The 27,012-nt window shown below is 39.5% G+C and overlaps 1 protein-coding gene across 1 annotated transcript in view; it reads right to left on the reverse strand.

Moving 5' to 3' along the window:
- Positions 1 to 1,039: 1,039 nt before the first annotated feature.
- The window catches only part of mtnr1aa (melatonin receptor 1A a), a 35,296-nt gene continuing 9,323 nt past the window's right edge, over positions 1,040 to 27,012 (reverse strand). Inside the window, exon 2 of the mRNA XM_042431820.1 lies at positions 1,040 to 2,632. Coding sequence (XP_042287754.1) covers positions 1,764 to 2,632 — 869 coding nt within the window. The 3' untranslated portion in view covers positions 1,040 to 1,763. The remainder of the gene's footprint in view (positions 2,633 to 27,012) is intronic.

Here is a 27,012-nt window from a genome sequence, read left to right on the forward strand (position 1 = left end):
AAAGTCAGGTTGTGATATGACCACACAGGTTTTAAAGAAACCCCCAGGCTAGTCAAAGTTATTTTGAAGAGAAAACGAAGGTGAACAGCAAAATTATTTCCTAATTACCTACGTAAACATCTATCACAGACTAACTGTAATGGCTCAGTTAAAATGGAATAGGATCCAAAAGCATGACTACCAGATGGAGCAGGTAAGATAAAAGGTTCAGCTGTATTCATGGTCAAAAAACCTTTAAGATTTTTGACAACATAAAACAAACAAACAAATAAACAACAACAACCAAAAAAAAAAAAAACAGGCAGGCACAGATGAATAAGACCAAAGGAATAAGGCAGAGTGGCAAAAAGTCCAAAAAGGCAGGCAAGGGGTCATAACAGGTACACAAAAACAGTCAGGCAGAAAAAAGGCAGAAATGCAAATGGCTGGTGACTCAAAAGACGATGTGGCAAAGAATAAGTGGTAATGGGCCGATATATATATACTATTGGGCAGATTGGAGAAGTGGAAACAGATGTGCAGGAGGGTGGGAAAAAGGGGTCACTACAGGGCAGGTGGGTGTGGCAGCATCTGGAATGACAGGAGAGTTAGTTTATGGCATGTAAGAGGGTAAACAGAAGATGAAAATGAAACTAGGACTCAGTTGACATTGTGACACCAACATCCTTGTTCAACTTTGACTTAACACGCTTGCCATATTTGTGTGCTCACACCTCTGCAATGAGAGTTTATTTCAGACATTTTGGTGGTGCTCAGTTTTGTTTTTTCGTCCAAATACACAGATTTAGATAATCTGGTTAAACAGTTGGCTTGTTTATTATCTGTCTGATTATCTGACTGCTCATGTTTTTTGTCCACTTGGAATTCTGTGATGTGGCTGCGTTGTCAGATCTCAGTAATTGCTTTGCTGAGTACAATGTTATTAATCATCAATAGGAACGATGGCCCAAACTATTAAAAACACAAATTGTTAAAAAAAGAATGACAAAAATTAAACTTGCATTTGTGAATAAATTGGACACAGGACCAAAGCCAGATCCTCCATCAATATCAGATTTTATTTTGCATATGAACAATTCCTGATATCCATGCATACAGTATAATGAGCTCACAGAGTGGCATAGAGAGAGAGAGAGATAGACAGAGTGAGAGAGCGAGAGACAGAGAGAGAGAGAGATCCTTCTTACTAAAATATATATTCCACCTAATGAAAGGGATAGTATTGCGGGGTATACTAAGACAGCAGCAACTCACATTGCTTGCACTCAATTAGTGTTACAGTGTCACAAATGAGGTTATTAAAATTGGTTAATTTCATTTATAAACGTCTGCTTATATTTTCAACCAAGTTTTGTAGAAATCTTTTTTATTGGCCTCGTAAAATTTTGTCTTCATTTAACTGGAACCTGATATATCTTACTAATATATCTACATGACATTTCATACAAAATAAATACTTAATATAATGCATGATACATTTATCATCACTGTAAACATAAAAACAAAACGGACATCATATATTTACTGTACTACAGGTACTGCAGAATCAAACAAAAGTGCTTGATAAAAGACAAAGATAATATGCACCCCTGTTTTACTGTGATTGTTCAGAGGCCAGATAGCACCTTATGACAGTCTGTGGACAGCTCAGGGGATAGAAGCCGTTTTATATTTATATTTGGTATTTTTCTCACTCAGCATTTTTTTTCTATTTTTTTTTATTATCAGTCACAGCATATCCATTCATGTCCACTCAGTATTCCTCAGACAGAGTCCACCTTGACCTGGTTATTGTTGGTCATGAGTGGTGACGGTTTACTCTTGAGCCTCTCCCCTGCGTCGTTGGAGCTGTCCTGGAAGAAGATGCGCGCCGTGCACACTGATACTACAATGCGCTTGTACTCGCGCCGGAAGTTCTGGTTCAGAACACCATATACAATGGCATTAAGGCAGCTGTTGAAATAGGCCATGAAGTAGCTGGCCACGAATAACCACTCAGGGATGAGAGGAACCACTACCTCTGGCTTGATCGCAACCGCTAGACCGATGAAGTTGAGTGGCGCCCAGCATACAGCAAAGAGCACAAACACCACAAACATGGTGACAAAGTTCCTCACGTCATGTGGTGTCAGCTTGGGACGATTGTCTGGCTTGACCCGCCTCCTCACCTGTATGACCAGTATCCAGATGCGCAGGTAGCAGTAGGTGACAATCATTATAGGTAAAATAAAGTGAAAGAAAACCACTGCGATTGTGTACGCTGAGCTAGCTGACTGCTCAAAGGTGCAGGAGTATACTCGTGGGTCGTACTGCAGCGAACCCACAAACAGATTGGGCACAATGGCCACTACTGTCAGCGCCCAGATTAACATCACATAGCAAACAGAGTTTTTGTCACTGTACAGCTTATCATACTTGAGGCTGTGGCAGATATAACAGTATCGGTTGATGGCGATGCCGGTGATGTTGAAGATGGAGCCGATGACGCTGACGCCCATGAGGAAGCCGCTGATCTGGCAGTGGACGTAACCCAGGTTCCACCCATTGTGGAAGATGGAGGTGAGGACCAGAGGGTACGGGTAGATGGCCACCACGAGGTCCGCCACTGCCAGGCTCACCACAAAGATGTTCCCTACACACAACACGCACAAACACACACCCACGAGAGAGACAAGGAAGGACACATGAGTCATTGATAACAGAAGCAGAACAGATTGTTAATCCAAATAAACAAGACAAAGAGAGTGTGACCAATTGTGCAAAGAGTGCCAAGTTATTCATTCAGAAACATGTTGGAATTATCAGCCAAATGAAGGACTGTCAGACTATTTTTCAGGTTTTGGCGTTTTACTACAGACTATGTATGTATAATTGAAAACATTCAAAGCATATCACAACTTCAAAAACTTTTTTACGTTCTTTCTAACTTTCTGGCAGCCATTTGATTTGATTCATTTCAGTACAAGGAACAGGGATGGTAGAAAAACTACATTAAAAAAATCATACAGAAGAAATGTAATGTCACCCTGGTGGTTGCTGAAAGGACCATTTCAACCATAGGTTAAAGTTTACTGCTCACTGCCATATTTGTCCTTTACTTGAGCGAGAAACTACAAATTTGGACAATTAAATGGAGTAGTAACTGCATTATCTCAGAATAATGACATAACTTTGACAAATGTAACTATCACATTGAAGCTGTTCTGTGTGATGGTTTAAATCAGGGTTCAAAAGGCTCTTCATTTTCATCCTGCTCTGACATTTAAAGGAAAAGAAATAGCTGCTTGGCAGGAAAGACGATCCTTTTGAAAATCAAAACATTTTTGGTATTCTCAGGAAAATGGTTGGCAGTGACATGATTTATAAATATGCTAAAACATGTAAAAACACCATTGCAATCCTTTGGAGACATCCTTTTGTTTTTGTTGCTACTTCGTTACATAAGCCACAGGGAAAGGGCCTCAAGGCTAGATGTTCAGAGGGAATGCATCTGCAAATTTTGTGTTGTTGTGTGTGCAACTGTGTGTGTGCTTGTGTGAATTTCTACAGTAAATGCATTTGGTCGTTTCCCCTGATGATTTGCCGTGTGTGGACTTCAACATGCAATCAGTTGTCACCTTTTGATGTTGGCAAATAGTAAAAGGGAAGGGGTCCCTGTCACTAAATAATGCATATTTCTAATTGCAAGCAAGTACTCAACATTGTGCATGCCAGGCAAACATGATCTAAAGGCTGGGGCGGTAATCAAGGGCACACAAATGCAGTCTTTGTCCCAAATTGATGGGAAAATTAGACATGGCTTGTTGGAGAACAAACTGTTAACACATGGAGAGGCGACGGACAGCGACTGTGATGCTGGACCTTGTTCCAACATGCACATCAAAGTGACAAAAGAGCAAAAGAGTCTGTTTAAACAGGCTCTTGCGTGTGTGCAGGCCACACTGCTTTGTGGCTCCAGTTTTCCTCAATTATCCAGACCTTCACATTTTTGCATTATTTACTGTTGGGTGTCCTGTCATGAGGATGTTGGAGGATCTCAACATCTAGCCAGGTAGCATTTTCACAGTTATCACTCAAATCAGTGGAATGCGTTGAATGTATAGTAGTAAGCAGAACATTTACAAAGCCTAATGACAAGCCCAGATTCAGTTTTGCCTATGTGACAACACCCTGTCACAGATGATAAGATGCATAAACTGCATGTCAGGTGGGAACTGAGCACATCGTATATCTCTACAATCACTACTGTGAAAGAGGCAATTTCATTTCTGTGCTGACGTTTGGTCTGTCAGTATCAGACACACTCCCTCTTACCTGCAGGCAGACCTGTCAGTCTCACCTGGGCATTAGAAGCACACTACTGATCCGCCCGGTGGCCTGTTATCTCCCACGGAACATACCAACCATTCTACTGCTAGGGATCACGTGTGGCTATTTATTAAGTTTTGTCCTTTTATATCTGTCATTCAGCTGCCCTCTATGGGGAATTAGGTGCACCTGCTGCTGTCACAAGATCCCATGGCGTCTGGAGAGCTTTACTCTACATGTATGTGTGTGTGTGTGTGTGTGTGTGTGTGTGTGTGTGTGTGTGTGTTTTCTTGTAGATCTATCTTTGTGGGGACATTGAGGAGAGTTTTGTAAAGTAAAGAATAGGGCTGCAACTAATGCTTATTTTTTTATTATCAATTAATCTGTCAATTAATCAATTAGTCATTTGGTCTACAAAATGTCAGAAAATGGTGAGAATGGTGAAAATTGAAATAACCTCTCAAAGCTCAAGGTGGAACCCACATGAAAACTAGTTTGGTTCTGTAAATTTCTGCTGTCAGTCAGCCTGGTGATGGCAGGTTAACCGGCCGCCGGTCTGGAGCTGCTGCTGATAGATGGCTGGATCTGTGGGCAGAGACACTGAGTGCAGGTTGGAGTTGGTGTGGACTGAGTGGATAGATTATGCACCTCTCGCATCTCACTTCCTATGTGGATTCCTAGTGTGAGTGAGTTTGTGGCTTTTAGTGAGGGGCAAAAGCACATCACTGTAAAGGAAAGGGGTGCACTGGACCTATAACACAAGACAAAACGAGAACATCAATGCGAAATGGAATGCAGCACAATGATCGTTTTATCTTGATTATCTTATTTTCATAATCATTGGAAGCCAAAATCGTAATTGAAAATAAATTCGATTAATTGCCCAGCCCTAATATAAATCCATTATTTACTCTCATTTCAGCTCTGTTTTGGTCTCCATTAACGTCTGAGGGGAAATATCTGACTCTTTAGATGCTAAATTCTACACTAAATTAACTTTGTATGTCTGTTGCTGAGCAGGTATTGTATAGTTGTGTTGCGACTGGACACAAGGTTATGAGAGCAGTGAGAGTGAACCAAAACAATAAAGTTGTGGGCAGTAAAACCAAACAGTGGGCTGAAAAAATGCTAAAATGGTCTGTAGTGGTAGTAATGGTCTGAGTTGAGAATGCCTGTAGCCGGGTGAGAATTCTTTGTGGATTCCTCACAACAACTGACCTTTCACATTACTCACAATCATTTGATCAATTTTTGACATAAAAAAATATTGGTTAGTGCAGAGTGTGAATAAGAGAATGTATTATGTCAATAAGGGTACATTTGTGGGGACAATATCAATTCATTCACATTATGGGGACTCATCCACCAGTTTTGGACAAACAGTTGGTCCCCAAAAGGTAAACCATCAAATTTTATGGTAAATGGTTAGTTTTTGGTTACAGTTAGGTTAGGGGTTGTAGTGGTTATGGTTAGAGTTGGGGTAGATTTCCTGGAAATTAGTGTCAATTCTATGTCCCCCTAAGTGACAAAAACAAGTGAATGTATGTGTGTGTGCAGAGATGAGGGCTGGCAGCACTAAGTGAAGCTCCATGCATAGAGAATGTGCTTTGCACGTTCAAATAGGTGTTGAGACAAGGTGCAAACACTCAACTTTAGGGAGGGGCTGTCTCTCCCTCGGCTATACTGTAACAACTCTGTTACAGGATTTTAAACTCAAGTCACTCAGTATTAACAGCCTTAACCTTGACAAGGTCATGTGGTGAAAGGCCTACAGGCAGCTGGCTCTTTTGACTGTTGGACTCTCTCACTCACTGTCTCTGTCACTGTGACTAGTCCTATGATTGACGCATCGCTCAGAGTTTTCATTTGGCTTGAGGAGAGATATGGTTTCGTGCTGTGTCCCTTTTCCATTTCTGCAACCCCACACTTTTCAACCATTTTCTGTTAGGACTTAGGTACAAGTGAAGCCCATCTGAGTCTTAAACTTTGAAAAAAGGATTTTTGCAGTAATGATACCTTTGAGTCTTTATCAGCCTGGAACATCTGAATTAGGAGCACAGTGTCTTAAACTCAGTCAAGCTGAATGTGAAATGTCTGTGAGCAGCTATACTGAGGTCTTTCCAAAGATTTTCCAAAGGGATTTAAGACCTGGCTTTTTACTGGGTCATGCAAGGACTGTCACTTTCTTGTCCTGAAGCCATTCCAGTGATATGGAAGGCCTGTGATTTGATATGGAGCTTAGTTTAACTGCAGTCAGGGAGACTATTTTATTCTTAAATCTTTTGCTTCTACTTGTTCATAGACTTTCATCAGATCATTAAAGCTAAGCCTTTTGGTTCTTCTCCATTCACAAATGTTGCTTCTTCCTTTAAATCAAATCAGGTTAAATATTCAAGAGGTCACGCCCTTTCATCAAATAAGCTTAAATCTGTCCACTCACCATCTTCATGCACGAGACACTCACTAACCAGTGTAAATTTTATTTACGTTAATCAGCTGCTCCTGTGCTGCACATCCATCTCACAATGCTGTCCTCCCCCAAAGACACCAACATAAACACTGGCCAAGCCAGAGGCATGAGCAATTATACAGTTATTCCCTATAATTGGGCATTAGACAAGGTCTAAGCAAAGAACTGAGAAAGAACTCTACGTCTAATCAGGGGGACTTTGCGTCATAAACAGACACTCCTGACTGAACCGCCTGTAGATCAGTGTCAACATAACATAAGGCTTTTCGTTTGGCTGCATTTATTCTTCCTCCAACCTCAGAAGTCCGTCTCTCTGTGTTGAAAACAGCACCCACAGCATGAGACTGCCACCCTCACGCTGTGCAGCAGAGATACTGTTAGACTGGTGGGGAGCTGTCTCCTTCCTCTGGTCTGCTTTGAATTACAACTGAAGACTTGCATTGTCTTAGACCAATGTTTTGCTCTCAGAGTTGTGCTGTTTTTCCAGCAGTGACGTCTTTCACTTTCTCTGATATGTAGTCCAGCAAGTGCTGTTCTGACTGTTGTCATTCAAAACTTGTTGTCTCAGCAAACTCTACATAGTTCTGTCAGTGGCTTTCTTTGTCACCTCCCTGACCACGGCCCTCATTGCCCAGTCGTTCAGTTTAGTCCTACTATATACAGTAGTTATGCCCACATTTTTGCTAGAAATTGTAATTTGGTATAACTCCCACAAAATGTATAGAAAAATTGTTAAATTTAAAAAAAAATGCTTGTAATTCTTACAAATACCACTTTCATACATACAATAATTAAATTTATAACTATTGTTACAACTGTAGATGAAGTAAATTAGCCCAAACAATCTTCATTAATTCAACTCTCAGAAAATCACTTCAAAATATATAATATATAATCTATCCATCTATAACATATTGGCCCAACTGACCATTTATGAGCACATGATTATTTCTGGCTGATGTCTTACTTCTGGCAAATATCCATCACATCAACTTCATGGCAGTCTGTGCAGACACTCTTGTCTACCAACTGTTACATGCTGCCACACTGATAAATCTTTACTGTGAATCTATTACTCTCCCCTTAAAGTGAAAGAAAGAAGCTGAAATATTATTTGAACAGTAGAGATGGTTATCAAATATGTTCCAGCTTTTGAGTGGTATCACTGTAAGATTCTGGGGCTACATGCAAGATAAGATGTGCACGTGCTGAAGGCTAGCAGCAGGTGGAGCAAGTCTGAATACGTCTGTGGCCTTATGTCCTGACTGCACTAATGAACTACAGTAGGCTTTTCAGTACCCACAGTCAAAACTCAAGTCTAACTGCACACGTTGTCAGGGGGCGTTAGGTCAGAGATCAGAACGTGAAGGTGCAGAAAAAGCACGAAAAGGCCTTTAGTCCACTGCCCTTGGCAGAACATACTGCAGAAGGTTTATTTTAATGTATGTTAATGTGTGAAAAACCACCTCAGGAACGTGAATACATTTCAGTATGTCAAGGATATATATGTAAATGTTGATAATAATGACTCTAAATGTACAGTATAGTCAAATGCATATCTCATAGTATGAATTTAAATTCTAAACAGGCTGTATTTTCATGGCAGTGGAAAGACTAGTAAAAGCTGTGCTTTAAGACATGTGGGTATTTTCCTGACCTTGAAATGTTCTTTGCCTGTTGCTTTGGTATTTTTAAGCCCAGTGTGCAAAGACGCCAGAATGGAAGAAGCATAAAGATACCGGAGTTCAAAATCCATAAGACAGCACAAGGCGAGGTGTTGATATTTTGCTGAAAAGTGGGTCTTTTATGATGTGTTCAAAAGTCTGAAAGCCAGTTTTTTGTGTGTGTGTGTGTGTATGCAACCTCAGTTAGCTATTAATTTGATTCCACCAGTAAACCCAATCTCAATTCCTTGACAGGAATTGAAAAACAGTCAAGAAAAATGTAAGTAAACACATTTATTAGCATACTCTCTTAGTGAAAGACATATTTAGATTAAAAAAAACAAAAAACCTGCAAGTTTAATGCAACTATAGTAATATTGCGAATGCTTTAGACAATATGAGCTTCTCTTAAAGATGATCAGCCATCAGAAGGGGCAGTTAGTGTGCTCTGCCTGAGGCCTTTCCCTAATTTTGAAAATGCCACACTAAAGTGCAGTGTCATTATGCATGGTAATGTGCAGGTTTCCTTATTAAATCAACAGCAGATGCCAAGCTGCTGCCATATAACCACAAAATCATCTGTGCTTCAGTGTACATCCAGCTGGTCAGTTATAACCTGGAAATCATCTAATTAACACACAGCATGACATCCTGGGACACACAGGACAGTTCACACTTCTGACAATTAAGAAAAATCACCTCTCTCTCATTCTGGTACCCATCCTCTCTCTCTTTGTATTTTACTGTAGACTAAACACAGAGTGCTTAATCTCACATGGCAGTTTATAATGTGGATTATTGTACTGCAAATCTAAAATGAGCCACATTTAACTGGCAAAAAAAGAAGAAAGAAATGTGTCTAAATTAAATCTTAAAATCTAAAATAAAAATGTACATATCCACAAATGTAAATTGAACTTTTCCAGGTATTCTTCTTACAAGTACATTTGGTGTGCTATTTTTGTCATTTGCCACTGTGATTGACACAGCAATTGAAATGGTACAAGGCAAGTAATGTGACAGACTGAGAGGATAAGGATGAATTATCACACCCCTGCGATTTATATTCAACTTCACTGCACTAGCACGCCCCACCTCTGTGAACCACAGTATCATTACCAATTGGATACACATTCGTTGACCTTGCCACCATCACATGGCACAAAACTTTCTGCACCATTTCTTCTGTACTAAGAAAACATTCTCCTCTTGAATTTCCTTTCATCATTACTGCACTGGTGACTGCTCATACATGATTCAGCGATCAGTAACTGTGCCAACAATTTCAAAAGTCTTGAATAAAGATGAGTCCTTGATGAATGAGGGGATATAATGTATGTGTGTGTGTGTGTGTGTGTGTGTGTGACTGTGTGTTGGGGGCATTTAGTGAGGTCTTGTGGAATTCACTCAAAATATCTCCCAGCTAGCTCTATGACGAGAAAAAAACGGATTATCATGGCACTCCATCCAGCAGAACTAGGGTGGCAGCTCCCGGGTGTGCACAGAGAAATGTGACAGAATGCACACAAAATAACAACTGCGATGATGGAACTTCACTTGAACTGCAGTAATAATAATCCAAAGAGAAAGAGAATCAGAGCGTGATGTTTAGAAGGAGGGAGAAAACAGAGAGAGAGGGACATATAAAGAAGCAGAGTGATTATGTGCCTGGGTCACTATTGGATTTACGGATATTGTCTTTATGAATGAAGCCCGTGACAGGCGTGGATGATGAGACTCTTGGCAGGTTTAATCTCCACACTTCTCTTACAGAAGCTATTTCAAGAGTCACACACTGAACATACTGTACATTAATAATAAAGCACGGATGCTGGAAGACAAAATCTGTCAATAACCTTATCCGTTACTATATAAAGTTTGTTTTCAGCTGCTGTGAGAAGAGAGAAAAAAGGAAGCCCTTTTAACACGGAATTAGGGAAAAATGGTTTATTTCTACCCTGGTGTGGAAAAGGAAAGAAGGGATTTGCAAATTGACCTTAAGTGCCCTCATGCTAGGGAAATAACAACCAGGAACAGCACGGGGGAAAGCAGCACTACACTGCCAGCCTGACTGTGGTTTGCATGACCATCAGGCATCATTGCTGTTTTCATACAGCAGCCTCGCACAAGTAGCCTGAAGATGATTTAAATGTCGGTATCAAATGTTAACCACAACAGTTAACACAAACAGTGCAAATTGCAATGCGTCAGAGTGATCACGACAACACAGTGTTTTTGTGTGTTTTAATTCAAGGTTATTTCCTGACTCAGGACATCCAAGAATGTTTATCGCTACATGTTCCCATATAATTCTTTTATCAGGCTGAGGAGGTTTTTCCATTGGGTAGGAAATTCTTCAGGTTAGCACACAATGTCCTCTGTCTAGCACAACTTTTGAAACAGCGGTGCATTTTCTTTCTCCAATAAGGAAGGAATTTTGCCAACACACACACATTTCTGATCTCAAGCAAGTACTCTTTGTCTTTGCTTTATTTAAGGAAAGATTAATGAGTTCCTGTTGTGCTTGGCACTTTCATGATGAAGGGGAGGGGGGGGTTAGCACTGCACTTCCATGCAACGTACGTGAGAATCGAGGATCCAGTGAGGTTTACTTCTCAAGTAACCAACTAAGTCAAACCTCAAAATCCAAACTAAGCCGACTCCACCTCAAATTGTTCGGCCTCTTTCTTAGAGCTACCATTGCAATTTTGAGGATCATGTGTTGTGAAAATACCTGTCTGCCACACTTACTTTCTCTGGTCAGGGAGCAGAGATGACAAAACACCACGGGTGGTGTCACACTAGATGTCAGCCAGGCCCCCACAGCTGGTGGCTTGACACAGCCTGACAGGTCCAGTCACGTCTTCCAGATAAAGGCCCCTAGACAAGTTGTCCAATGTCATGTTGTCAATCTGATTACACAGTCTTCATGTGTCATGAACCAGTGGCAAAACAGGTTATAAAAAATTAAGTTGTTTGTCAGACCAGGTGTGAAAATCCACAATTTTGAACTAATATATCTTATAACACTAGTATTGTCATGTGCTAGCACTTATCTTTCCATCACAATGATCTCGATGAACATCAGGTCATTGTGTGGGGGATACTGTACTTTACATCCCCTGAGGAGCTGTGGGTTGGGTGAACCATGTGGCCACAGCTCTTGTAGCTGCTGGTGCTGCTAACATTTACAGTACTCCAGCTGCTCCCCACTGAGCCACACTCTGTAGTTCAGCTACAGCATCTGCTGTAAAGTAGAGAAAAACTCTACATACTGTTTGTATTAGTTCTACGCACTACAGCATATTCTTTATCTTTCTTTTATCATAAAAGATTACAAATAGAGGACGTTAAGTAGGACAATGCAGGCAGAATCCCCCATCTGAAGCATGAATAAAGGCATTTCTGCTGAGTTTCAGTCCCATCAGACTGTCATTAATGTGGCAGGTGCAGGTTATTTTGCTGACGCTAGTATCCAGAGTGGCTTTAACCCCTTCCATACATGTGAATGATGTAGGTCTACCGAACCAACATTTTCCCCAATGATAAGAGGCTGCTGTTGCAGATTCATCTCTGGTCGTCACTGCCCACAAAGAGTGTGATATATTATGTATTTATGTCTCGAAGTTGAAGTAATAAAAAAGCAATGCAACTATTGCTTTTGTGCATTCATTTGTGGTTGTGATCTAAAAATTCTCCTGTATAGTCATCAACCTGGAAAGATTGAAGGACAGACTCACAATTTCTCAAGCCTGTTTTAAAACAACAGCCAGGTGCCCAAATGAACATTGAAATAGGTTTTCTTGCCATAATCATTCCTCCTGTTCATACTGGCTATTAGAAGATCTCTTCATAATGCACTTGTAATGTAAGTGATGGGGGCCAAAATCCACAAGCTTCCTTGCCAAAATGTATTTAAAAGTTTATCTGAAGCTAATATGAAGCTTCATCTGTCCAAATAAGTCAAATCAAGAAGATATCTTTCAATGTTACAGTCTTTTTAGTGCCAAAGTCCCACTTTTTGTTACTATTCTTCTACCATAGCTCAACAAGGAAACACTGTCCCAAGAAACAAAAAGAGGGACTTTTATGCTAAAAAAACTGTAAATGTGGCAGATATCCACTTGATATGACCAATTCAGACTGCTGAAGCCTCATATAAGCTTCAGATAAAAGCATTTTTGCACAAAATGACTGTAGATCTACTGTGGATCACTTACATTGAAAGACGACCTTTTAATAGCCAGTATGAACAGGAGGAATAATTACAGCAAGTAAAACCTTCTCTCATGTCCATATGGCCCCTGACTGTCGATCGAGCAACAACAACAAAAAAACTCCACTCGGTGAATCAGCCAATGGTCTGTGCTCACTTCTAAACAGACCAAACCTAGGTTACATTATGTGACAACAACATCAGTATCATGTGATGACAGTTTATGCTTAGGCTACATGGGTTTTAACTCATTTGAACAAGTTACATGTTAGTGCTAATACATTCAAACGTGCCCCACCAGTGTTAGCAGGCTATGTGGTATTTCAACTACAACTGGGAACATCAAAAACACTACATTCATACACGACGCTGCAGTAAATGCCTTGTCATGTTAGACAGACTTCCTTCACTTTTTCATGGCATTATTTTTGCACAATGGTCACATTTTACAGTGTCATTACTGTGTTTTGTGAAGCATTTTGCTTTCGAAAAGCACTTTTTCTTCGCGAATCCCATTTCTCAAAACTAAATTCTAACAATCAAACTGAAAAGCATCATTGTTGCAAAATGGACCTTTACACAAACCTACACACATCACCAAAATAATGGATAGCAGTTCTGTATGAATTAGTTTGTGTCTTGTGTGAAAATCCCTTCAAACACACAAAGAGAAAAATGGAAGTGCCACATGTTTGAGCACAATACTGACAAATTATCTGCTGAAAACAGATTTTCAAGGCTGTTCTTACACCACCTGTCCTGCTCACATGAAAGAAACATTTTAAACCTCATCCATCCTGCCTCAGTATTCCACAGGTGATTCCAGTGTGCATAGTGGAGTAGCTGTCTGAAAGGCAGACCAGTGCAGAGCCTGGCAGGGGGCTGGAGGGTTGACCCAGATTGAGGGAGACAGAATTAAATGTTCAACCAGGACACACAAGATCGGTTTGAGTAAAGTGTCATGATGACCGTTGCCTCTCTCTCTCACTCTCAAACACAGACATACGTAAACCCACAACCATTGATTGTGCTCCAAACTCTCACAATCCCAGCCCTGTGAAATTTCATGTACAGCTCAACAGCAGCAACACACCTAAAATTTGCAGTGCCGATTATTTGCCTGGTTTCCACAATTATTTTTGTATATATTTCTGGTAAATGTATAATTCAACAGATTCAGGGTTTCCGTCAGAAACGTTGTTAGGCCCGGCGCTGAGCAAAATTCAGAGGAGCGGCTGAGATTGTCACTAGAATTAGAATACCTGGTCCTTAAAAGAGTCTACCTTAAGTGAGCCTGGGCTTAAGTTATTGCTAGCTTTGGGGCTAACCCCCTTCACTTCAGCTGGGTGGTAAGCAAGACACAGGAACTTGGCTTTGGTCTTGATGGGTCGCAGATTCACAGCTATATTGCTAACTTCACAACTCTGTGCTTCGGTCACTACAGCCTCACGGTCACTCACCCCACTCTCTCTTTCTCTCTCTCAACTGCAAACTTGCTATGCACTGAGCTATTCTTTAAAGGAGCTATGCTACTTGTATAACAGATTTTAGTCTAGGAAACATCTTAAAATACATTTTTTTTAAAAATCACTGATGCTTAGGCCCGGCGGGGGGGTCAACTGAGGCTTAGCAGGGTTTTCAATACACTGACGGAAACACTGAGATTTAATCTTTAACTCTAGCGGGAACAGAAACAAAACACTTCTGTGGCTTCATATTGCTCCATTTAGCAAAGACAAGGTGAAAATTGTCAAGAGAGAGAAGAACATTCATGTCAGTTATATAAAAGCATACACATCCAGCTTTGCAGACAAAGGGCCACTGTATAAATGAACAGAGGTGCTTTCTGCAGATGGTCACATGGACAGTGTTGAAACATCCAATTCTGCTCCTACAGAAGTTATCCTGAAACTCCAGCAGGTTAGTGGATAATGACAAAGAGCCTTAGGGTCTTACATGAGGCACCGTTTGATAAAATGATGAAATGAAGTCTGACACGCTTACAGTATGGTACAGTGTAGCGTTTGTGGCCATGTGACCTGACAATTTGACAACACAAGAGCTACGAGTGCTGCTTAAAGTGTAGTTATTAGAAAGAAAACAGCAATAAAATGTGAAGAGGATGCACTCTGATTTTAATTTTGTCAATCAAAGGTGTCAAGAAAAGTATTTGTTGATCATGTTCCATAACAAAAATGAAACAATAACTACATATGACAACTTATATACTGTACTTATACAAGCAACATTGTGACAGAACTGCACAAATGTTCAGTCTTGGCAGTTGTAAACAGGTAAACAGAGCGAGTTCTCTGAGCAGATGAGAACATTGTGTTAACATAGTGACAGAACACAACAAAGATGGTGACAGTTGTATAACAGCCTTAATAACCTGGTCACACCAGAGAGTGGTAGAGCGTAATTAATCTGCACATCTTTGAGAAATAATCACTGCTAAAGTCTTGGTGACATAGGGACCACTTGCTGGGCTAGATGGTGAACTGCTGTAGCTGGCGAGCTAATGGCCAACATGCTAAAAAGCTGGGGACATGCTATTGCTAATTAGCCAAAATAGCCCTCCTAGTCCTCTATACTGTGTTGTTTGCTACCCCTGACATTTTGTTCTCTGTATTGTGCATCATTTAATTAGTTAAGTTATTGCAGAAGGCAAAAAAGCTTCGAAGAAGTTTGGAAGCCAAGACCAAGCTTGGTCACGATTGGGACATAAAGTTCACACAGTTTAGTCAAATTTGTACCATGGTCTCCGCAACACAACCAACAAGCTATGAAAGCCTCCTCCAGTTTGGACTCTGTTCCCGCAAAGGTCAGCACTGTCAAAACAGCTTGCTCATGGTCATGTAAAAGTTCACCAAAGTTGAACTGGACCAAATAATTTTGATGTTTTAAATGGTAGTTTTTGTCAAAAGTTGAAGTGTAGAAAAAATCAAGTGCCACAGTCAGCATTGGCACACAGCCTCCTCCAAATACTCACATTTCAACTAATCACATACACACACACGCACACATACATGCACACGCGCATACATGCACACACACACGCAGAGCAACCAATTACAGGGTGACTTGGATTCCCATTTGCAATTACCAAGCAGCTTGATCCTGTCAGAAGATTGGTTTGATCCCATTTATGTCATTTAGGTCCCTGGAAAGCAAGTATTTAATGAGGAGTCACTGCCACTCATTATGAAATGAACACACACTCATCATGCCTCAAGGTTATTGAGGTTATTGTGCAGTAAAACCAAAACTAAGCTACCATAACATCTGGAATATTTCTTTTAAAATGAAAATTGGAGAACATTAATAGACCTGATTCGCATTAGTGCTAGCAGAAATTAAAAACAAAATTGCAGTAACCGCCAAATTAATACAATGTGAAGTACTTTTAGTTCTATTATCTAAAGCCAATATGAACTTATGAACTCATATGAAAATAAATAGAGCAGAGGAGTCTCCCTGAATTGCTTCCTGAGTTGGGAAACATGGTGGTCACAATTAAATTAAGCAGTTGTAAGAGAGTGGAAGTGAACCTACACTGAGTTTAAGAGCCAAACGTTTGTACAGCTGATGAACACCCATCAACCTCCCTGACCTTCACACCCTACTGTTCGCTGTGCTGTATGAACCTCACATTACTTCCTGAACTGACACTAACTTTGCCACATAATGAAAAAAGGATAAAGGCTGCAAAATGGGTATTGAAGGGTAAGTGGGTAAGTGAAGTATTTGAATATTATATATAATAATATTACCATACACATTTTTCCCTCATAATTTCAACAAAATACAATTTAAATGTGATATGAAACTGCTATAGTAAATATGTATGCCTGGAGTTATTTTCAGTTAACTAATATACTTAACAGTGGTTGTGGAGGCAAAGATTCATACATGGTGGAGGTTCAGTGCAGCTTATCACACTGCACAGCTGATGCCAAGAGTGTATCTGTGTGTGTATGTGTGTGTGTGTGTGTGTGTGTGTGTGTGTGCACGCGTTTTGTTCCAATTTCTCAAGACAGCTGCTGTACAACTTCAGGATCTTGTTTTGGGTGAAATATTTGCAGCCTGGTATTAAAAACCATAAATCCAGTGTTTCCACCAGTACTTCAAAGCCATCTGTCTGCACAGCCTGGTTTGCCACCATGTCTTTATATACAGTATATAATGTGTGTGATGACCTTCCACACTCACTCATGCAAGAATGTCTGCACTATGATTTTAGCCACGCTAGTGGCAAGGCCCGAGGGACAGCATCGGTGGGTCAGTCCACCACTTTGATTAGGACTGAAATGTATCAACAACAATTTAATGAATTGCCTTGAAATTTCGTACAGACATTCATGGTCTCCAGAAGGATGAATCCTACAGACTTTGCCCCATAAACTTTGCATCAAGCACCATCATAAGATCAGACTTCAAATTTGCCCAATACTTTGGTGTATGACCATACAGTGTATCTGAAAAACTAATGCTATTCCCATTAACCTCAGCTATACTTTGTCTTTAGTGCTAATTAGCCAATGTTAGCATGATAACAGGCTAAACTAAATGGTAAACCTGTTAAATATGACCCACTAAACATCAGCATGTTAGCATTGTCACTGTTAGGATGCTGATGTTGGTATTTAGCTCAAAGCACCACTGTGCCAAAGTACAGCCTCACAAAGCCACTAGCATGGCAGTAGACTTTTGGACTTGTTATTTTTTATACCACTGCTAGAGCTGCTTGTGTTTGAGCTGGAACAATCACTGACATGTATAGTTTGGAGGTAATTAAAACAAGTTACTCTCCTATAGTCTGTAGTTAATTGAATTCTGCTAATTTTTAAACCAAATCATGTCAGAACTTTAGATGATTTTTGTTTCTCCATCTTTTGGTCATGCCTGTACCTCTGTCTGTGTCCATTTCTTCTCCCAGACCATCTAAGCATACAAAATTTGATTTGATTTAGCGTAGATAGAGGAGTGTGCGGAGAAGTTTCTAATGACCTATCAGTGACATTGCCTACATTAACAGCTGTGCAGTTCTGTGCACATCTTTAAGTTGTGCCGGTTAACAGAATAATATGCAAGAGACAGGATTGTATGACAGTTTTAAATGATGAATCTATAATGTAATGAGTTATGCAACTGTACTAAAGCCAACAATCCGTTGTATATGTTGATATATTGTTGCTGTTCCCATGGAAAATTGAGGTCAGACAAGAGCTTTACCATCTGTTGAGCTTTATTATATATGATTAGTTTGTGCAGCAGTTTTTTTTCCGTCATCCTATCTGACCCCAATTGACCTGAAAGAGCTCAATGTAATCTCCTTATAGCATAGTTGAGATTCTTTCTGCATGTTTTGAATGTCATCTTTTTACTATGTTTTCAGACTTACATACCATAAATTTGAGGGCTTTGAAAAGATGAGCCATATTTTATTACTGTGGTTAACGGCTTATGTTACAATTTTTTCTGACTGTCACTCAAAGCATAAGCTTTGGACATAGTCACTAATTTCCGATTTACTGCATGTAACAGTTCTGCTTCAAAGTCACATAAAGAGCAGCCAGAATGTCATATTCTCACTAATCCCTATATTAAAAACCCGCTATCTTCTTTTGCATCACAAGTATTTTCCTCATTCATGTGTCTCTCAACCTTGCATCATATCCTGGGTAGCCATTCCCATCATAATTATGATGACAAGTTCACTTAAACATACAGTGTGTGTGTGTGTGTGTGTGTACAGTCACACAAGCATTATGCACACAGAAACTGTATCTGTGTGTGGAGAGACACTACATGGACCCAGCATAAATACACAAAAAATAAGCACCATGTGTAAACATACACAGCATCTGGGAGACAGACATCAATCACCCACCCACGCTTGTCATACAAATCCTCTCTCTTTTAGTTGTACTCACAAATAGACAGAAATAGTATTCTGCAAGAATGACATCAACAACCTGGTGGTAGAAAGACGGACCCAAAAATAACACGTTATCAGAAAAGATCGCACCTCATACAATATTTATCAGATTCTTGTTTTTTAGACAGGAACAAATGGATTCTGATGCATGTCTTGCTTTTTGTTTGTTGGTGTTTGTAGTGGAAGCTAGACTTGAGGAATTATAGGAAAAAAATAAACTAAATTCAGCAATATGCAAGCAAATCTAGCACTGAAATTGATCATTATTTTTGTCATTAAACAATCTCTCATTTATTTTTTCAATGAATCAATTACTTGTTTAGTCTATACAATATTATAAAATAATGAAAAATGGCGCTAACAAGTTCCCACAGCCCGAGGTGACGTCTTGAAATGACTTGTTTTGTTTGACCAATGGTGCAGCAGTTATCTAATTTACAATTATATAGAACATAGAAAAACAGCAAATCCTTACATTTCAGAGGCATGTTTGATTGATGAATGACTTCAAAGCTGCACTAATCGATATTTTTATATTAACAATGGATCAACTGACTACGTGTACTGTGAAATGTGTTGCTCATAATGACAAACCCACATATTATTTTATTATCACTCTGACTCCTGACACTGCAGTTCCCCTGAGCACTACAGAGCTACTTGATAGCATCTTTCAGCTCAATGGTTTTGTTTTATGGCCCGCAGCTTTACCGTTTTGGTTCACTCTCACCTCTCTCATCAACCTTGTTTCCAGCCGCAGCAGTCAGCTGTTTTCAGCAAAAAACCTCTGATAAACCCACTGTATGCTTCCTGCCCGAGCCAAATGGCTGACAGACAAAGTTAGAGACTAGCTGGTGAACATAATGGAGTATTGGCAGCCAGATATTTCCCCAAGAAAATGGTTAAGTCCAAAACATAGCTAAAAGCATAGTGAATAGAAACAGTGTCTGTTCATTGTGTAAATAGGAAACAGTCTGCAAACATGTTTGCCATATCAGCTTTCTACAGTTTTAATATGTCAAAGTTGTGTTAAGAACATTTTTATAGCTTGATGCTCTGCCCCCAAGTTACCAAAAAAATAAAAAATAAAAAATGAATGCAGGTTAAATGATAAATCAAACTAGGGACATCCTGATCAAGTTTTTTGGACACAATCCTGATCTGAGTCCTATAATATTGGGTATCTGCCAATACCCTGTCCAATCTAATACTTATATTTACCTATATGGCACAGCTGCGCAATCCACACTCAAGCTACAAGCTGAAGATGAGATAAGATAGAACTTAATTCATCCCAAAGAGCATTTTGTGCCAAAGATGCTCAGTTTAAATTGTAATAATAATACATAGCAGCATAAGATATGCATTATTATACATTGAAATAAATGGTGTTGCCTTCTACATTTGGCACACCATATCAAGTTACTTGATCCAAAAGTTCCTGGTTCAAAACTATTGATAAGCTTAAATTAATGATATGATATGAATGAAAGTTTAACTCGGAGAACTCCTGAAATCAACCTGATATGATCAGCTAGATCATTTTACTAGAGTTTTACAAGAGTTTTTAGAGTTATAACTATAAAACTACTCGCAATTGTACAGTGGTGTCACAGAGTGAGAGTTTCTTTCCTCACAAATGATACAGACAACGGCTGGAGATAGCACACAAACCCAACAACAGCAAAGTGTAAATATGGCCCTAATTAGTGACAGCTGATACAATCTGCCACCAGTGACATTTGTCATTTTCACTGGCGGAAGCAACAGTCAGATGAAAATAAGAAGCTGTTAACTGAATGTTTTGTACACTGCTACTCTAATAAGAAAGATAGAGGAGAGATGAAAGAATTAATAACTGATTTTTTTGTGTCAGAGCTTAGCAAATCTGTGTTTTTTTGTCACCAGTGTGTCCAAATAATTTTTTAGACTCTCAACACTAGTTTTCACTCACACTTTCAAGCAAAATGTGCACTGTGGAGCCCAGCTATTGTAAAGGAGAGCAGTCTTGAAACACTGGTAGGCTGAGGCCGGCCAACAAATTCCAATAGAGTAGAGTAGTTGATTGGTTAATTATTTCAGCAGTACTTTACAGCATAATTCACAGCCTTTCAGATATGAACAAATATAAGTCATGACAGAGTGTGCATAAATGTGTGTGAATGCATAGACACACACACACACACACACACACACACACACAAGGCCCTGACAACATTCAATCCTTAGCCCTTAATCCTACCTTTAACCCTCAGCACTGCACGTCTAACCTCAACCCTTCACCCAAAACTAACTGAAATCCAATTCTTATTCTTATTGTTTTAGTCTAACCTCACCTATGAAGAAGTGAGGATTAGTCAAAATGATCTCACTTCGCAAAAATTTCCTCAGCCTAAATCTCAAATTGGTCCTAACAAGGACACACACACACACACACACTAACACACATACACACACACACATTATAACGCCAGGCAGTAATTTGGACTCTTGACAGGATGATTTAGCACATGAGGAATTAATGGATACAGATGATGAATGAATGATCAATTACTCATTTTGGATCTGATGATACTGTATTAAAGGCTCCGTGCAGAATAACTGACAGCATCTGCCACAGCCTTTCTGAAACCTAATTGAATTACAAAAGAAGGGGAGGACAGATTTTCATATTCTGCTTTCACCACAATTTGATGCACACGCTCTCCAAACATTTTTCACCCTCAGCAGGAAAGCTGTTCAAATCCTCTGGCAACATCATCATCCTCCTCCTGTGGGGACAACTATTCATCTCTCCACACCAGTTCATGTAACTTTCCCATCCCAAGAGAACACTGTGGGCCAAAATCTGTTCTGTAACCATTTGATGTAACCAAAGTAGAGACTTTGGTTACATCAAATCCAGGCCAAGGGTTTTTTTAAACATAACCTTGACCCCAAAACTGGGGATAGTTGTATGTTGTGTAAACACCAACTTTACTGTGCAAATAATCTCTCCCACTATATGTCACACTCCTAATCAACATGCCCTGCCAACTAGGTATGGACACTGAAAGGACTTCATCAAATCAAAACATCAAAACATTTTAGGGGTATTGATTATGCTAATGAGCAAACCTCACAAACGCTACTTGTAAGGCTACTTGTTCCACTTAGTCCATGAGCAAGTTTCATTCACAAAAATGTTACCAAAGAGTAAAAAGAAGAATTTCACATTGCAGAGCTTCAAGTCCTGTTTTAAGAAATCAGCAGATAACAACATGATACGTTTAGGAATGTCCATATTTGAGGACACGAAATAAAACAAAAAAACAATGACATAGAGCAGTGACAGAAGAGGAGAGGGAATGCTTTGACGTGAAGTTAGATGATAAAAAACATCTTTCTAAAGCAAAGTGGTCCATGATTGGAAGCAGCTGAGGGATGTGATGGTCACTGAGATTAAAGTAAAGAATTTTATAGTTTACAGTAGGTGATGTTACACAGTCAGCTGCAACACAAGATGATACTGGACAGAGACCTGCAGAGAGACTCTTCCCAGCGACTACTGTGATTTAGAAGTTGCTGTGCCAAAATATGCAGATAAAAATCATGAATTCTAAAAACCCTCTCAATAAACTGGCAGCCGTGATGATGATGATAATACAGTGAACAGAATATTAATTTTGCATTCATTTTGTTTTAGTCATATATATTTTATTCTAGTTGATTTTAGTATTATATTCAAACACCATATTCATTCAGATTAAGCCATTATAATTCAAAGTCACAACAAGTTTTTCTCTCCTTGTGAAGAAAGGCAGAGACTATCTGTTCAGGACACATACGACTGGTCTGAACCACTCAAAATTTTGTTCGTTCCTAAGAGAAAATTCTGAGTATGAGAGGATTGATGAATGCCACAAATGTTCTTAAATCACTCGTAGGTGCCTCTCAAGAACAAATCTGTTTGCATGAGGCCCATTGTCTCCGTTACATAATTTGCCCACCACAGAGCACGGACAAGTTTATTTTAACTGTAAAATGTCTCACTCCAATATCTAGGTTATTCTAAAATGTACTGAATCCTAGTCAAACATTTTACTGATTTTATATGTTTATGTAAAAAAGTAAATATTTGCCCATATACAGTATGGCTATCAGATGGTTTTTTTTACCTCAAATATCAGTAACAGTATCAGCCTCAAATATTTAGTATTGGATGGATGGTATTTGCATCGGGCTCTATTTAGCATTTCCATCAGCTATCAAAAACACCACATTCATCTAAATGATGGCACGTGTTGCCACCAAATGTCAAAGCATGCCAGTGGTAAATCCACCTTTGAAATTGTTTTGCAAACACTGAATTCTGCCTTTGTCATCCAGTTTGGTCAAATGTGCCAAAAGGCTTGAATAACTTTTTCTTTCTTCCATGGCTGATGACGCAGTTCCCAACATTGTGTCTTTGTCAGGTGAGATTTCTAAAATTAAAAAGGCACCAAACTACTACTGCGTAATTTCAAAAGGTTGCAAGTACTGTTGAGCTCACTGAGAATCAACACAGCTCTGAGCAGCTTTTAGCCCCATTCAACTTAATTTAAATTGTTTTGATTATCAAGTCCATATTTAGTCTGTATAGTTGCCTCACAATGGTTCTCACAACCCTACTCATACAGTTTATAACAACCATTAAGCAAAAAACTCAGACAGTCCAACAATATGCAGCCTGCCCTGCAGGAAATGGCAGAGAGCTGAAGTAAACAACTGTCTGATAAATAATGTCAAGAATCCAGCTAGAAAAGGACCCTGATATGTTTCACAGGAGTTGGTGGACAAAACATGACCTAAAAGACTAAGATTCATCAAGGGCCCAGAACCAAGACTTTGATGAGATAAAATGATCATTTTGCTTTGTGCCTGCTGGATATATAAGCAAGCAGTTGTTTGCTGACATGTCAATCTCAGACAACTGTGCTTCTGTGTTCTATGTCTGGGAGCGTTGTTTAGGAGTCTTCCTGCCCTAAGAATCAAAACCTCTTAAGACAACATTAAGTGATTTTGTGCAGCACACAGGCCTTGATAGAGGAGTTGATAGTGTCAGAGCTGTTTGGAACCAGACAATTTGGGAGCAGCTCTAAATGGAAACGAATTCTCGAATCCCATCTCATCCCTTCATCCTTAACATGCTCTCACTGTGCACTACTCTCACCAAAAGACACAATCCTCTCATAAGCGCTCAGTGTGCATATAGAGGGTGATCGGGGGAATTGAAAATGTGTATTCTATATGGTATTATTTGGAAGAGAATAGGTTCATCTTCACAGATGAGTGAAGTAACCATTCAGGCCACTAAATGTCATGCCTCATTCACATATTTACATAAAAAAAGAAACAAAATGTTTCTGTTATACTGTTTCAAATCATCTTTCCTGCTATCTGTTGTTAGTGACTATTTTGATATGACCACATAAGTTTCCCTCATCTTGCCTTATCTACTTCCACTTCAGTCAGCGAACAGCAACCACAGCAAAACTACTGTCTGATCTGGTATTGAGTCACACACAGTGCTTCTGGTTAAAATTAGAATTTATAAGATATTTGCTCGAATGTGGCAGCAGAGTCAGCAAAGAGTGTTTTAATGAACGTCCCAAAGCAGCAGCGATGGCATATATATCTACTCACATGTACACTTTTTTATCAAAGTGCAATATTTTCCATAAAATATATCAGATTATTTCTTTATAATATCAAATGCCACATGAGTTATTTCTCGTATTCTCAGACAAACTGAGGCTTAGGCTAGGTCACTGAACAGCATGAACATCTAACTTCCTACTGAATAATTCCCAATTGCTTTTGGACGGCACCCAGAGAATGCTGGAATGAACCCAAGCGATGTGTGAATGCATCTGAAAGTGTGACAAAATACACTTATTTAGACAATAATCACAGGGAGCATGTTAATGGGTCATTACAGGAAAGCATACTGTGACGAGGAAATCTCACACACTAAGCTCCTGCTCATTAGAGGGACACGTAGGACTCAACTAATTACTTTACAAACGTGACAGGCCACGAAGAATGTGTCATAATCTGTCTCTTGAGAATTAGTGTACACCTCTGCACTGCTAGCTGTGACTTATCTTTTCAGAAAAGGTTGCTGAGAAGAAGCCATTTCAAAAATCACTGGTCTCTCATAACTCTGCAGGTAAAACAAAGTGCAGGAGTCACTGACACTCATGTATCTTAAATAAGAGCCCTTAACAACACAGGACTTTACAGTGGAGTCAGTTATATATAGTGGATATTGAGTTAAGTGATACAAGACAGAAACAAAGACATACTAAATTGGACTCTGGCTGCAAATTAGAGCTCTAATAATGGAAATATTAATTGGTGATTAGACTGAATTAAATGGATGAGTGACTGTTTTCTCAAACAAGCCGTTAATGACTTGTTTTGTGTACAGTATGTATGTACAGTATTCCCCATCCTTGGCCCTATTCTCATTAAGACTTTTACTTCTTGTTCAGTCAAATACAACAAACAAAAGAGCTCTTCTCCTCGCTGTCATGAGGTTGTTTTGTAGCGCACGTGTGAGAATGCATCTGTGTACACAAACCAGCAGCCTGTGCGTGTGTGCTGTCAGCATGCAAGTCCGCCGCTGTCCAAATCCATATTGAGACACTTCCAAGTTTATTTAACGACTGTAAAACTTCTTGAATAGTACATATCTTGGTCACAATTTCTTTAACCCCCTTTTTTGGCCACTTGGGGTCAGTGACAAAAGTTGTAAACACAACATTGACATATTAATACCTTAATAAAGCTGATATCACAAACAGTTGCCTTATTACACATCCAGAGAATACGAAGAAACATTAGCATTAGAGTCATGTTTCTGGCCAACCTGGCAAATGTAAGTCCAATATTCACTCTTCTTGTAGCTCTGGTCTGGTCTCCATCAACTAGGGAAAGGGAAATATTTGGGTCTTTAGCAGCTAAATGATCTGTATATTCACTAGCTAGTTGGTTACTTAATCTTTCTGTTGTTTGGCGCTGGGTACAGTGAATTTGTCGGAGCTTTTTCGGTGTTCCCCGCTGCTGGAAACAATGCTGATGAGAACAGTTGTAGGCGGTAAAACCAAAACAATGAGTTATAAAGCTCCGTAGAGCTGAGGCGAACTGCAGAGGCCGGTGATAATTATCTGTGAGGTTCATCTCTAAAGTTGTTTGATCCATTGTACTATAAAAATTTTGACTAGAGTAGCTTTAATAACCAACATTTTCATGATCCTTATTTGGAAAAATATAAAGCAATATCAGTCAATATATCATTATTTTAAAACACTATTATTTTTAAACAATAAAAACTCGATATTGGTATTACCCTCAAAAATCCAGCATCAGTCAATAAACTGCTCTATTGACTTCATTCCAAAAATGAAGTTATTATTATAACTAAGGTTCAGGAACAAGACCAGGCCTCCTCTCTCTCACTAAATTAAATCATATGTGCCTCACTAATTCAATCATCTGTGCATACCTATATAGATGTGTCTAACCCCTTTCTTTCCCGTTCTTCTCAGTTCCCACAACCCCCCCCAAAACCCTGTTCTTCTCCTGTCTCGCCTCTCAACAGGTGGCTCAGTGGTTAGCACTTTTGCCTCACAGCAAGAAGGTCTTGGGTTCGAACAACAGCCATCCTAGGTCCTTTCTGTGTGGAGTTTACATGTTCTCCCTGTGTTCCCGTGGGTTTCCGCCAGGTACTCTGGTTTCCTCCCACCATTATGCGTGTTAAGGTTAATACTTCCACCTACTTACTTCTTCTTTGTCTTCTATTTTGGGAACCACAGGGGGATGATAAAGCAGAAAGCTCATTGAGACGTGTCCCCACCCCGAGTCTCGACCCCCGGATTCCTAGATGCTCCAGCCTCATCACAACTCCATTCGGCCCCCATTTATCCCCATGCCATTAACTTCCTTCATCCCTCTCCTCGACCCCAATCATCCCACCATACACGACCCAGACCAACATTCAGCTCCCCTTCATCCCCCAGCAATCGACCCCCTTCATCCCTCTCCTCAACCCCCAATCAGCCCACCATACACGATCCTCATCCAATCCTTCCCCAACACTCTTGCCAATCCAAATAAAATCACTTTTATGCTTTACAAATGGTGTAGTCTTTGTAAGTGAAGGCAAGCTTAAGAAATTTAAAAAAAAAAGGAAATAAAATAATAAAATAAAGACAATGTCAAAGACATTCCTCAGTGTTCTAGAAAAAAACATTGTTTTCCATTTTTGGTTAACAAGATATTGCTCCAAGTTCTTACTGAAAATGACTTATGAGTCTACTGATTTTGAAAATAGAATAAAATGTTGTACATGTATTTTTTGGACTTATTACAGTCCCTTTCTGATAAGCAA

Source organism: Thunnus maccoyii, chromosome 2, assembly GCF_910596095.1.
Source record: "Thunnus maccoyii chromosome 2, fThuMac1.1, whole genome shotgun sequence".
NCBI classification, from domain to species: Eukaryota; Metazoa; Chordata; class Actinopteri; order Scombriformes; family Scombridae; genus Thunnus; species Thunnus maccoyii.